General features: G+C 51.9%; 2 protein-coding genes across 2 annotated transcripts; one reads left to right on the top strand and one right to left on the bottom strand.

Annotated features, from left to right (window-relative positions):
• Nucleotides 1-4,773: 4,773 nt before the first annotated feature.
• Nucleotides 4,774-5,579, top strand: MIND_00563000 (uncharacterized protein; the record flags this gene model as incomplete). The annotated part of the gene is made up of 5 exons (XM_037362403.1): nucleotides 4,774-5,007; nucleotides 5,061-5,131; nucleotides 5,181-5,292; nucleotides 5,343-5,504; nucleotides 5,559-5,579. The coding sequence occupies 5 exons, from the start codon at nucleotides 4,774-4,776 to the stop codon at nucleotides 5,577-5,579; spliced, it is 600 nt and encodes a 199-aa protein (XP_037220324.1).
• A 369-nt stretch (nucleotides 5,580-5,948) lies between these two features.
• MIND_00562900 (1,2-dihydroxy-3-keto-5-methylthiopentene dioxygenase) lies at nucleotides 5,949-6,602 on the bottom strand (the record flags this gene model as incomplete). Its single annotated transcript, XM_037362402.1, has 3 exons — nucleotides 5,949-6,172; nucleotides 6,225-6,289; nucleotides 6,349-6,602. 3 exons carry the CDS (start codon nucleotides 6,600-6,602, stop codon nucleotides 5,949-5,951), a joined length of 543 nt encoding a protein of 180 aa, XP_037220323.1.
• Nucleotides 6,603-11,405: the final 4,803 nt, after the last annotated feature.

Below are 11,405 nucleotides of genomic sequence, written 5' to 3'. Positions count from 1 at the left end.
CCCACAGAACCCAGGGATTGGTCTTGCTGAATACGCCCTTGGGGCCGATAGTCTCGGCGTCATTGTGCGCAGCCCAGGCCTCGGCGGCCGCTTTCTTCTCGGGCCTGTGGAAATTGTGGAGCGTCATACAAATTGTGGTGTCGCGCCACAGGCTGTTGAAATCGTCAGTGGGTGGTAACTCATTACATGCAGTCTGGCTCACGCTGAACGCCGTCGTGTTGTCTCTGTTGTGGGAGAACATTGAGTGCTCCCCGCCAAAGTGCGGGAACTGGGAGGAGAGCCACTGGCCGTTGTCCACCGGGCCCCATCTGCTCTACCACCCAGTCCACCCAGCCATCCCTCATAAGGCTCGTCGAGTTTGTCACATACATCCGCTTCACGTACAGCAAATCGAACTCCCTCCGGTTGCGGAATATCCACTGTGCTATCAGGTCACTCATCGGCTTCTGCTGCGGGTCGCTCTGGAACCACGAGCCTGAGTCCGTGCGGAGACAGTCGAAGAAGCAAATATCGGGCTGGACCCATTGCGCAGACACAACAATCATGCAAGGCCATGCAGACATGCTGTCGCGCTGCCAGATCTTGGGGTGCTCTTCTGTGATCCTGTTGTTTTCTCCACTGAGCAGCTCAAGCACATCAAACGAAGCGCTAAGTATGCTAATGCAGAGGTCATAGTTCCGCGGGGCTGCTGCGTCATCACTCAGCTCAGCAAGGACCCCAAGAAGAGCACACACTAGGCTGTTTATTTTCATCAGCAAAAATTGCTGCACAAATGATAAAACTTCAAGTTTTTGATCTGATATTTCTCAGGCAAAATTTGCCAAAGAAAAATTAAATTTTGAATTGATTCAAATTTTTTGAAATTTTTCACCTAACTTTTCACTGGGAAAAATTGTGGAAATGGGTTTGGCCTTAATGAGCCACTCCGGCGTTTTCAAAAAAAACAGCCCCTAAAGGAGGACTTATTTGTAACAAATGTAGGTATAAAACAATGGAGCCGATTACCGGAAATTACCTTATTTGGTAATTTGCAAGTCACATCAGGGACTTGGATTTGAGTCCAATCGGGCGACCATTTTTGGCAGCAACTTTCTCACAAATAAATCCTGCTTTGGGGCACTGTTTTTGTGGGAAACCCCAGTGTGAGCGCGGCCTTGACTTCAGGGTGAGTGCTATAAATATAAGAACCAATGTGGAACTACTGTACTATTTCGTTCAATTCTGCGGGCCTGTGACCTGTGACACATGTGGCAGAAATGTGCAATTCAGCCAAGGGGTGAATTTGGTGTGACCTCCTGCCTTATATGGAAGTTCTGCGCGCCATAGGCATGGAAATTTTTAAAAATTACCATTTTGGGACGGTTTAGGGCCAAAGAAACTCGCTGTGACCTGTGACAGGCAGAAAATTTTCGGCCAAAAAAGTCAATGTGACCATGACAGGACTAATTGATTGAAATAGTACAGTATTTTCGATCTGGCACCAATGGAATATTACTAATCATCAATTCCTTTTCCCTGTGTTATTTAATCACTAGTACTATATAAGGAATTATCGGCCTGAAGAAAAGGTGACTCAGCTTCTCATATATTATGTAAGATTATTCATATCTCTTAAATTGACTCTTTAATTCAAGAAGTATATTATGCTTAGGCTGGTGCTCACATCTTTGCAATAGTGTCCTGGGTCTCAGCCCACATCTTTTCCATAGAAAGATACTATACAGGGTGCTCGATAATCGGCCTGGTGCAGCATGAAGTCGAAGTGGGAGAGGTAGAGTGACCAGCAGGCCTGTCTCCGGTTGAGGTGCTGCGTCTTCCTGAAGTACTCCAAATTCTTATGGTCAGTCCAAATCTCGACAGGATCTGCAGCGCCCTCAAGGAAGTGTCTATACTCCTCGAGTGTGCGGATGATCATGAGCATCTCCTTGTCGTGGATTTCGTAGTTGCGCTGGACATCATTTAAGCTTTTGGAATAGAACACTACAGGGCGCCACTTCCCGTCCGGGGCAGATTATGAAAGAACCACCCCCGTCGCATGATCAGAGCTGTCCGCCTCAAGTCGGAAAGGCCGTGCGTCACCCCGAGTCCATTGCTTGCAAGGTCTTAAGTAGAGGAATGCCTGGAATTCTCTTTCCAACCATATATAGATTATCTCAAACGGGTCAAAACTCACCAAGATACAGCTCTATTACTGTTTTAAAAGACTCTGGATTGGGAAAGGGGAAATATATCACATTTTGTGAGTCAAGGATGGACTTGAAGCCAAAGTGTCAACTGGGCAGTCAGGTCCTCAACAGGTCCTGGCATAGACTGGCACCAAAAATATGCACAAGTTAATTTGAGTTAATATAACTTCCACAGTACTGAAGTACTAACAAAAGTTATTAGATTTGTGATCAATTGAAGATGAGTTGAAAATGTGGTCCTATGTTAATCGATCTTTAAACAGTAGTAATGTACTGCTAGACAAAAGAATGCTCAGCACCCAGAGAATAAGAAATGGGTATCCTCAGACAACCCCAGGAACAAATTTTGAAAAAGCGTGAAACCAGGTGTCCACAATTTCGCACTCGAAATTATTTCCTTTTTGGGAAATTTCATTAGCCCTCCACAACTCTCAGTTCTTATTCTCCTGCTTCTCATCTTTTTGAAATCTCCGGGTCAATATCTTTCACTCATACAGTTCAGCTTTCCCACAACTGAAATTACTTTTTGGCAGGGCAGTAAATAACTGCCACATACAAAATTGATTCAATGATCAGCGCAAGATTCAAAGTCGACTACAGTCACGCGCGTGACTCTCTCTCTCTGTACCACCACCATCTATGGCGACATAAGCTCCTACCCGCCTCTCCGCGCCTCTCAGGACTACTAGGTGGCAATAACTCACAACTGGGAACTCAGAGGGCTCCCAGGCCTTGCTTTCAGCCCGGAACAAGACTCTAGGCAACAACTCACTCCTGGGACTTCTGGGGCGGAATTTCGGGAAAGCGCCAGTCTGCGCAGCCTCAGACAGTCAGTCCTATGAGGCCCAAAGCCGAGGCAGCTGTTCATGGCCCAAATTCACACCTCGCGCGATCGCGGCCGCGGATCCACGCGGAAACGCATTCGAGAAGGGCCGCCGATGTTCTCTTCAATATTCTGGACGTTTGGAGGCGATCCAACGGCCGCGCCGAGTGTGGCCGTAAACCGCCCGTTTCGCGCCAAACAGGCCCTCGGCCACATCCAGCCATCTCGAGGAAGATGGAGGGGACTTGTCCCCTCATGTTGAGCGCTTTTTAAGGCCTATCGACGGGCTGCATCCGCCAGACTCGGACTTGGCCGTGTGTTCCCGAGACTCGCCAGCGCTGGGTGCGTTTCTGGCGCGTTGCGCCTGGCATCCCGCCATCTGCATTCCCGCCTCCGCCATCGTATGCGCCACTTCTGCCCATTCTGGGCTCAAATCTAGCAAGAACTCGCCGTTGCGCGCGATGGCGACCACAGATCGACGCGAAAATTCAAAATGGGCTCGAGACGAGCGGCCGACGTCCTCGTCACGAAACTGGACCTTTGTGGCGATCTACCGGCTGGATGCTGGCCGGCAACGCGCCCGGGTTTGCCCGAAAATCGCCCGTTTCGCCCCGAACAGGCCCTCGGCCACGTGGAGGAAGACGTAGGGGACTCATCCCAATACGCTGGACGCGTCGCAGGCGTCTGCGGCGCGCCGCATCCACCATTATCGGCCAAGACTCGTGCTCCCGTTTCGGCCGGGATTGGCGCCGGTGTTCCTCGGGCATGTCCGGGGAGGCTCGAAGACCATGTCCCAACTAGTTCGGCGCGTCTCGGCGCTTGTCGGCGGGCCGCATCGACCATCGTCGCTGTTGGCGGCGTTGTGGGCAAGACGGGTAAGCGCTGGGCTGAGTTCGTGCTCGTTCCGGCTGAAAGCTTAACCACAGGCAGCGCCATTGTGGTGCACTCCGAGTCCTTCGTCGAGCGCACACTGCGATAATGGTACGCGCGCTTCGGAAACTTCCTGTACCAAACGTACAAGGACGCATGCTTCTTCGGGATCTCCATGGGGCTGCTGATCATGCCCTTCGGCACCGGGAAACACGCCTATCTAGTAAGTGCCTCTTCCTTTTGAATATGAAGCTGGTAATGATATCATTAGGGCCGTTTTTTCGCTGCGACCGAGCTGAAAGTAATGCTGGCGCATCAGGTGCTTACCTACGACATTAAGGCCGTCGTCGACGGCGTGCGGCAGCCCGACAATGTCTTCGGGATCCGCACAAGTCCGAACCCCCGAGGACAGGTGTGGGTGCCCAAAAAGTGGATTGATCGTGCACCTTTCAGGGAACATGTGTTGCGAATTGCAAGGGAAGTACACCTATGTACTGAACAGTGAATTTGAGCCGACTCTCCGAGATAGCTTCTATGGAAATGGATACTCGCTGGAAACCTGAATGCGTATGTGTCCCATAAGTAGCCGCCCATCTGACGGCAGTCCGGATCGTGGAAAAAGACCGGGGAAACAACTTGCTTGTTCACTTCGAGACCGGGCTGATCTTTGTTGGCAAGGCTTTGCATCACACGGACATGCAGCGTGAATAAGATGCGCAATTCATTGAAGGTATGCATAATGGTCGGAACTTTTGTGCCCCGGACGGTGATCTTCACAAACACCTACAAGAAGCCTCTTGGGGTATCAAGCAATGGGATGGAAGCATATGCTCGTCGAGTCGGAGACCATAGCCTACCCTATATAAGTGGAGGGTATTCTCGGTGACTACTTCGATGCAGTTCCTCTCACCGGCCCTCCTTCTTGTGCTCGCTCAGCCGGCGCTAAGCCACTACCTTGTGTACCTCGGGACCAACGTGGGGGGTTACGTCGGCAACACGCTCAATCCGGCGGGCGGCTTCAACACAGTCTCGCTCAACCCGACCAACGAGAACATCCCGCTCCGCATCCACGTCCACAGCGACACGCCCGACGCCGCCAACGCGACGCCACAGCGCTTCGCAATCGAGGTTGGTCCTAAGTCGAGGAAGCGCTGGAATGGATTCACTCAGGCTGTTGACAGGACACCACTCTAAACGCGAGCACGCACCCGTTCATCGGCGGGATCGGGGGCTCCATCAACACTCCTGGATCGTACGCCCTTATTAAGCTGCTCGCCGCCCTCTATAATTATCCGTTGTAGCTCCATACCCCTCGGTGGCACGGGTCCGACCACGATCGGAGCCAAGCCGTCCAGCGGGCCCAACACTCTCACCGACGCGACAGGGAAGGCCAGTCTTTCGGCCAGCGCGATTGTTGGTTTGTTTATGTGCTCCACCACATACCCGCTGACGACCTGTGATAGTGGACCATCGACCCAAGCGTCGGGCTCGGTCGTTTGGTTCCCAAGTGGGTGAACGAAGACGGTACGACGACAGCTGCGAGTGTGGGGCTCTATCAGGACTCATTTGTCTTGGTTGGAGACAAGACGGCATTCCAGTCGGCGCATCAGGGAGTGCAATGGGTGGTAAGCTTCTCCGCAGACTAGGTAAAGGCATGAGCGTTGACTGATAATGCATAGAATCTCACCTTGATCGAGTAATTGGTAGTTTTCATCCGTGTTGCGCTAGATATTTGGCAATTGAATCAACTTGGGACTTGTGGCTGGGCTGCTTTCCATCGACCCATTGGAATATTGCACAAGTTAGATCCTGATTTACGCATTTTGGAAGGGGGGACAAGAGAAGGTGGCTCAGGACAACGTCGGAGCTTTGGTCGTGGGAGCTCTGAGCGAAGGCACTCGCAAGATGGCGTCAAATGGCGCGAGAACAACCCAAGAGATGGTGGTTAGGGTCGGACGGGAGACCCTTTGCGAAAGAACAGGGATGTGGAGGGAGCATAGATTCATCGTATGTGTTGCTGTTGTACACCATTTTACACGGCTAGTCTGTCTTTTCCCGCCTCGCTATGCTTAAGCTCCAACTCCGATGGCACGAAGGTAGCCCACACGATGGTTGTTGACATCCGTCGCAGCGCTACGCGCATGGGGAATCCACTTCGGCTCGTCTTGGAAGAGCCGCAGGGCCTTGATGTTGTCCCGTTCGTCGAGGGTGAAGCGGTGGTAGATGCCAGCGGGCAGGATAAGAAAGTCTCCGGGCTCGGCGGCCACGCGAATCCAAGCGTCTGACGGTGTTTCTGTGAAGCATTGTCAGCGGAGTAAGGGAGCGAAAATGCTACAGCGACGCACCGCGGACATCAAAGAAGCCGCTCCCACTCAGTATGTAGCGGATTTCCTCGTCTTCGTGCATGTGTCTGGCGGTAGGAAAGCTCTGGTCAGCGACAGTCAAAGCAATGAGAAGGTCGCCACGCACTCTTGGAAGAAGCCCTTGATCTTCGCCTCGTAGACCTCGCCCATGCCCTCCCTCGACACGTCAATAGTGTCACTGTTCTTGTACCCCCTCTCCCGCGCAATCCCATCGAGCTTCTCTTCGTAGCCGGCCACGGGTATCTGCCACGTCAGCACGCCCATCTGCGCCAGGGTGTCGGGGGCCACGGGACGGCTGGGGACGGGCTCGTGCGCGAGCCGCTGGTCGCCAGGGACGTTGTCGAAGTAGTATGCCCGCATGGGAGGTGGCGGAGAAAAGAGAAGGAGCGATTTCCTTTTTGGGACGACTCTTTTTTCTGATCCCGCCACCATGGGTACACTTCCAGGTCATGTCAGCCACTTCAGATACCCTCAAGATCTTATATGGCTTCACGGATGACGATACTACCGTCTTCGCGACCTTGTTTTCAATGGCTGGCAAGTACTTATACTCTGATTTGGACAAGCTGACAAAAACATCGACGCCTGAGGTCTGTCCATTCGGGGGTTTCGGGGTTATATCTAACACCTATCAAACGACACATTCATCTCGACTCCACCATCTGCACAGGTATCTCAGTGGCTCTCGCAACCGTATGTCGCCGATTCATTTCCGGTGAGATGGCGGCTTATTCGACAGATTCCGTGCCTACTTCCTGTTCAATGACTGCATCCAACGAGTCCTCTCTATATCCGTATTCGCAACGCATCTAGGATCCGCCGGCCCTCCTGGGAAACCACATCGACCGGCTGGGCGTGGGGTTCTAACGCCACTGTTGCCCGTGGCGTTGCATTCAAATTCTCTACCGAGCTTTCAAGTTCCATCTGTCCTGTTGCCTCCCCATCGAAAATGATCGACGAGGGTAGTTGCGGCGCGGCAACGGGCTCATCCCGTCTGTACCCGTTTATTTGTTGGCTCCACCTATGGCCGAGCGGGCGGCTTGAATATGGCGTGGGCGGCGTCCGCGGTTCAGATCGCGCGTCAGGAGGAATTTCTGCGGTTCTACTCTTCGAGAAAACTCCCTCCGGAGCGCGAATGTCCGCGAATACATCGTAGTCCTCAAGAACTGGCAGCTGGCTGCGGTCCATCCACTGGAGTACATTTCGGTGAGCATAGCCAGCACTCAGTGAAGCGACTTACGCGGGTGTAGGCGACCAGATGCCATTTACACGACCGTCGCCCCTGCTGCTTTACCACCTGGAAGCTGTACGTCTGTTTTGTGAGGCCGTCCGACTTTCCTGGCCGTTTATTCCGCGGAGGAGGAGCAAGATTCAGGCTAGGATTGACCACTCTCTGTGCTCTGCAACGGTAGATCGTCAGCGAGGAAATGGTCATGGCAGGACACGCTTTACCGTCGAAGCGCCTTCGCGTCCTTCTCTGCATCTGTCATCTCGATCTTCTCCTGGTAGAACAATGAATCGCCGACGACTCTGCTCTGGGACCTGCACTGGCTGAGCTTCTCTGCATTCCCAGTCACATGCTGGCTACATACCAACGTCGGCCATCGGTCCACCGCACCAGACCCCCGTCTTCATCAGACTCCTCCCAGACGAAGACATTACCGGCTTGCAGCTCGTCGCGTTCGCTCCCGCTTAGGCGTACGGTTATAAGGCGCAGTAGCCTGCGACGGACGGCCTCGAGCACGACCAGCGCGTCAGCCATATTGCGGATGTCTGCATAGGGATACTAGTAAGACGACTTGTCATGAGCGGAGAACAAAATTGACAACTCACGGAGTCTCGGGTGGGTAACGTTTGCCCTAGTATATGGCGCTGACCCAATCGGTAGGGATGGCGGTAGGGCTATCCGGGGCAGGATATGTCGCGCAGTAATGTCGGGGTTGAGCCTGAAGCTATGGCCATCGACATTCATTTCGTGCTGGCGCTCGCACGAAGAGCCTGACCCAAAGCTATCTCCGCACCTGCCTGTTATATTCCCCATGGATGAAAAGGCGATACGGCATCCGAGCCCTCTAACCCTTCTTTCAGCCACACTATTCGCGGTATCTCGTGATTCCTGTAAGACGGCGGTCTATACGAGCGTGATTTGCTGCTGGCACGCGTGCAGTTGCACCGCTTCCACAACTCGTCCGAAATCGCCTAGGTCAGCCTGTCTTTCAACAGCGCTCGCCCTCCAGAGTCCATTTCCATTTCCTCTGTCGCAACCTCCGCGCCTTCTTTTGTGGCACAACAACACACCGTTACACACGCTCCATTCTAATCTCTCCGTGTGTGCTGTCAACGCCCGCAGATGTCGGCCCACATCCCTTGTGCTTCTCGATTGCCGCCGGCGTCAATAGCCTTTATCGCACAGCTACGCCCCCACGGTGCTTATATGCCTATTTGCAGATCAAATCCAAACGGCGACTCCATTCGCGAAGAGCCCGTTATCGCAGCCATGCATGACAGAAAGCCCCCGGGACGTTGACTTCGATATCAATTCAGGGTCGATGTCGCCTGCACGACGAAGGTTACTTATCTACTATTCCTGGAGCATTATAAATACCCCGCAGGAACGTACTGTCGCCGGTGGGCTTTGACTCACGGAGAATGGAAAAAGAGTCGCCAAACGCGCGTCAAACGCCGAGCTGTTGCCGCGGAATTTCCCTCACGGGCCCCGCTCAGATACAGAACATGATCGGAACAGCTCTGCGAAGCGCTCGTCGACACGCAGTGACTCACCGTGACTGTCCTTTGCGAAAGCTATCATTCGCCAGTCCCAGGAACTCGATATCGCCGTGAGTATGCGCCGGCCACCATGGACAGTTTTGAACTGAAGTTTGTCAACCCCTTCGCGGACTTTCAATTCTAAGTCTTAAAATAGCAAAGTATTTAGAGTGCTGGATGCAGGTTTAATTTAACGAGTGCACAGAAACAGAGAGCTAAAAGTTATGATGTAAGATAGTTATTGTTATTAAATTCTGACTATTCTTGCAATACTACAATTATCGATCGATGATCAAAAATATATGGAAACATTCATCTAATATGTTATTATGATCTTAGCGCCAACATTAGCTTGTGGGCTCAACAAGCTATAAGAATATATATATATATATACATTATATTTGTCTTTTACATTTATTGTTATTATCATTGTTATCAAGCAACCTGGTATAACTTTTATTTTCTTTTATTTCATAAATAAAATAAAAAGGGGTTAAAACCCCTTTTTATAGTTTGTCAAACAGAAATTGTTGGAGCCTGAAGTATGTGATCCTGCTGATTTGTAGTCCCATGTTGCAAATGATGTATAAATATCTCATATAGAAAGGCACTAATAATTTGACTATTCTTACATTATGATCAGGGCTGGTGCATGTAACTGCATACTCACTTCCCTTATTGCAACATACTGTACTAATCCGACCTTAAGTTCAGTGATTTTGAATTTTTTGACCTCCGAGATGGCTGAAAATTTTTTCTTTTGAATTTAGCTGAATGTTAACGATGAGTTTCTTTAGCTATGTAACACGTAACATGAACTTAGGGTCAGATTAGTACAGTATCTGGACTGTCTGGACATGTTTTTTGGCTTGATAAAGCCACAGGACAATATGCCGATTAACACAAGCTTATTGATATCCTCAACAATTATCTCTAGTTGCTGCCTTTGTGGAAATCACAGCTTAAATTGGTGAATACTATATCAATTTATTCGATTTGGCAGTCACAGGTTACACAGGTCACACAGGTCACACTAGACCTCCAGCACCAAAATATTACAGTACGTCACAACTTATCATTTAAATGCCAAATGTTAGACAGTCATTGAAGCATCAAAAATTTAGGCAGCACCAAAATTTCAATTTTGGCTACCACTTCCTGACACCAAATTGAATAAACTGATACAGTAAATGCAGGACACTGGGGGCAATTACCGCGGCTGACAGGCTATGGCATGTCATGAGGCAAACATGCAGCGGACTGACGGCGGTCTGGTGGCAGTCAGGGAATTGTTAAAGATTTGAAAGAACAGCCGGCGATATAGTTGAATACCTGGCGCGCAAGCACCTCAGGCCTACTGCAGCTCTCACCCTGGCCATTGCATTCTGTGCACTCACAGTGTAGACATGGCCTTCGCGACAGCCTTGGCGACAGCCCACGATCGGAAGCCGGCGATCCCACCCGCGGCCCGCGCCCCTGCTCCGGCACCTCCAGCTCCCGTCCCTATGGAGTTGGACCGCACCAGGGCTCGGGGTGCCCCTCGTCATGCCTGCTTCAGGTGTGCCGACCCAAACCATCTCGCCCGGGATTGCCCCCTCCCCGCCGATGTCCGGTCGATGGACATCCTCGACGAGGTGATCCAACAACTCGGTGACGAGATGTTAGCAGAGTTGATCGCCTGCTACACGGACACAGCTGCCCTGCCGGAGACGGCAGCGGAGTCGATGGCTGGAGAGGATTTTGTCCCCGCGACGAGTGACTGGTGTGCCCTCTGTTCGCGTCTATCAATCGTTTTGCCTCTTTGTATGATGAATGCAGTTCCTTGCCCTACAATGAGCCCGAAATGGAAGACACACCCTCTCCTGCCCCCACCTCGACTCCGACTCCGTCTCCGACTCCGCCCGCAACTCCGGTCATCGTCCTTCGCTGCCTCACTGCCTGGGAAAAGAAACTGCCCAAGCAGTACACTGTTGCCGCTGCCCCTGGGGCAAACTCCCTCCACCTCCCGTTGGAGCTAGAGTCCACCACCAGTGCGTTGAAGCTCTTGCTCTCTGGGCTTGTCGACTGTGGTGCCACCTCTGACTTCATTGACACGAACTATGTCGCCGGAATGGCATTCCGGTCCGCACTCTTGATCAGCCGATCCCGGTCTTCAATGTTGATGGCACCCCTAATGATGCCGGCTCCATCAAACAGATCGCAGACTTGGTCCTGCGCTAGAGAGGCCATGCCGAACGAGCTCAACTGGCCGTCCCCCATCTTGGCAAGCAAGACCTCATCCTGGGGTACTCCTGGTTGCGGAAACACAACCCAGAGATCAATTGGGAAACCAAGGAGGTCAAGATGACACGGTGTCCCCGCAATTGCTCGACCTGCCGTGAGGAAGAGCGTCGAGCG

This window comes from Mycena indigotica (genome assembly GCF_014461135.1).
Source record: "Mycena indigotica strain 171206Taipei chromosome Unknown Mind.scaff0005, whole genome shotgun sequence".
NCBI lineage: Eukaryota > Fungi > Basidiomycota > Agaricomycetes > Agaricales > Mycenaceae > Mycena > Mycena indigotica.
Note: the sequence above shows the minus strand (reverse complement) of the source record. Positions and strands in the feature narration are given on the sequence as shown.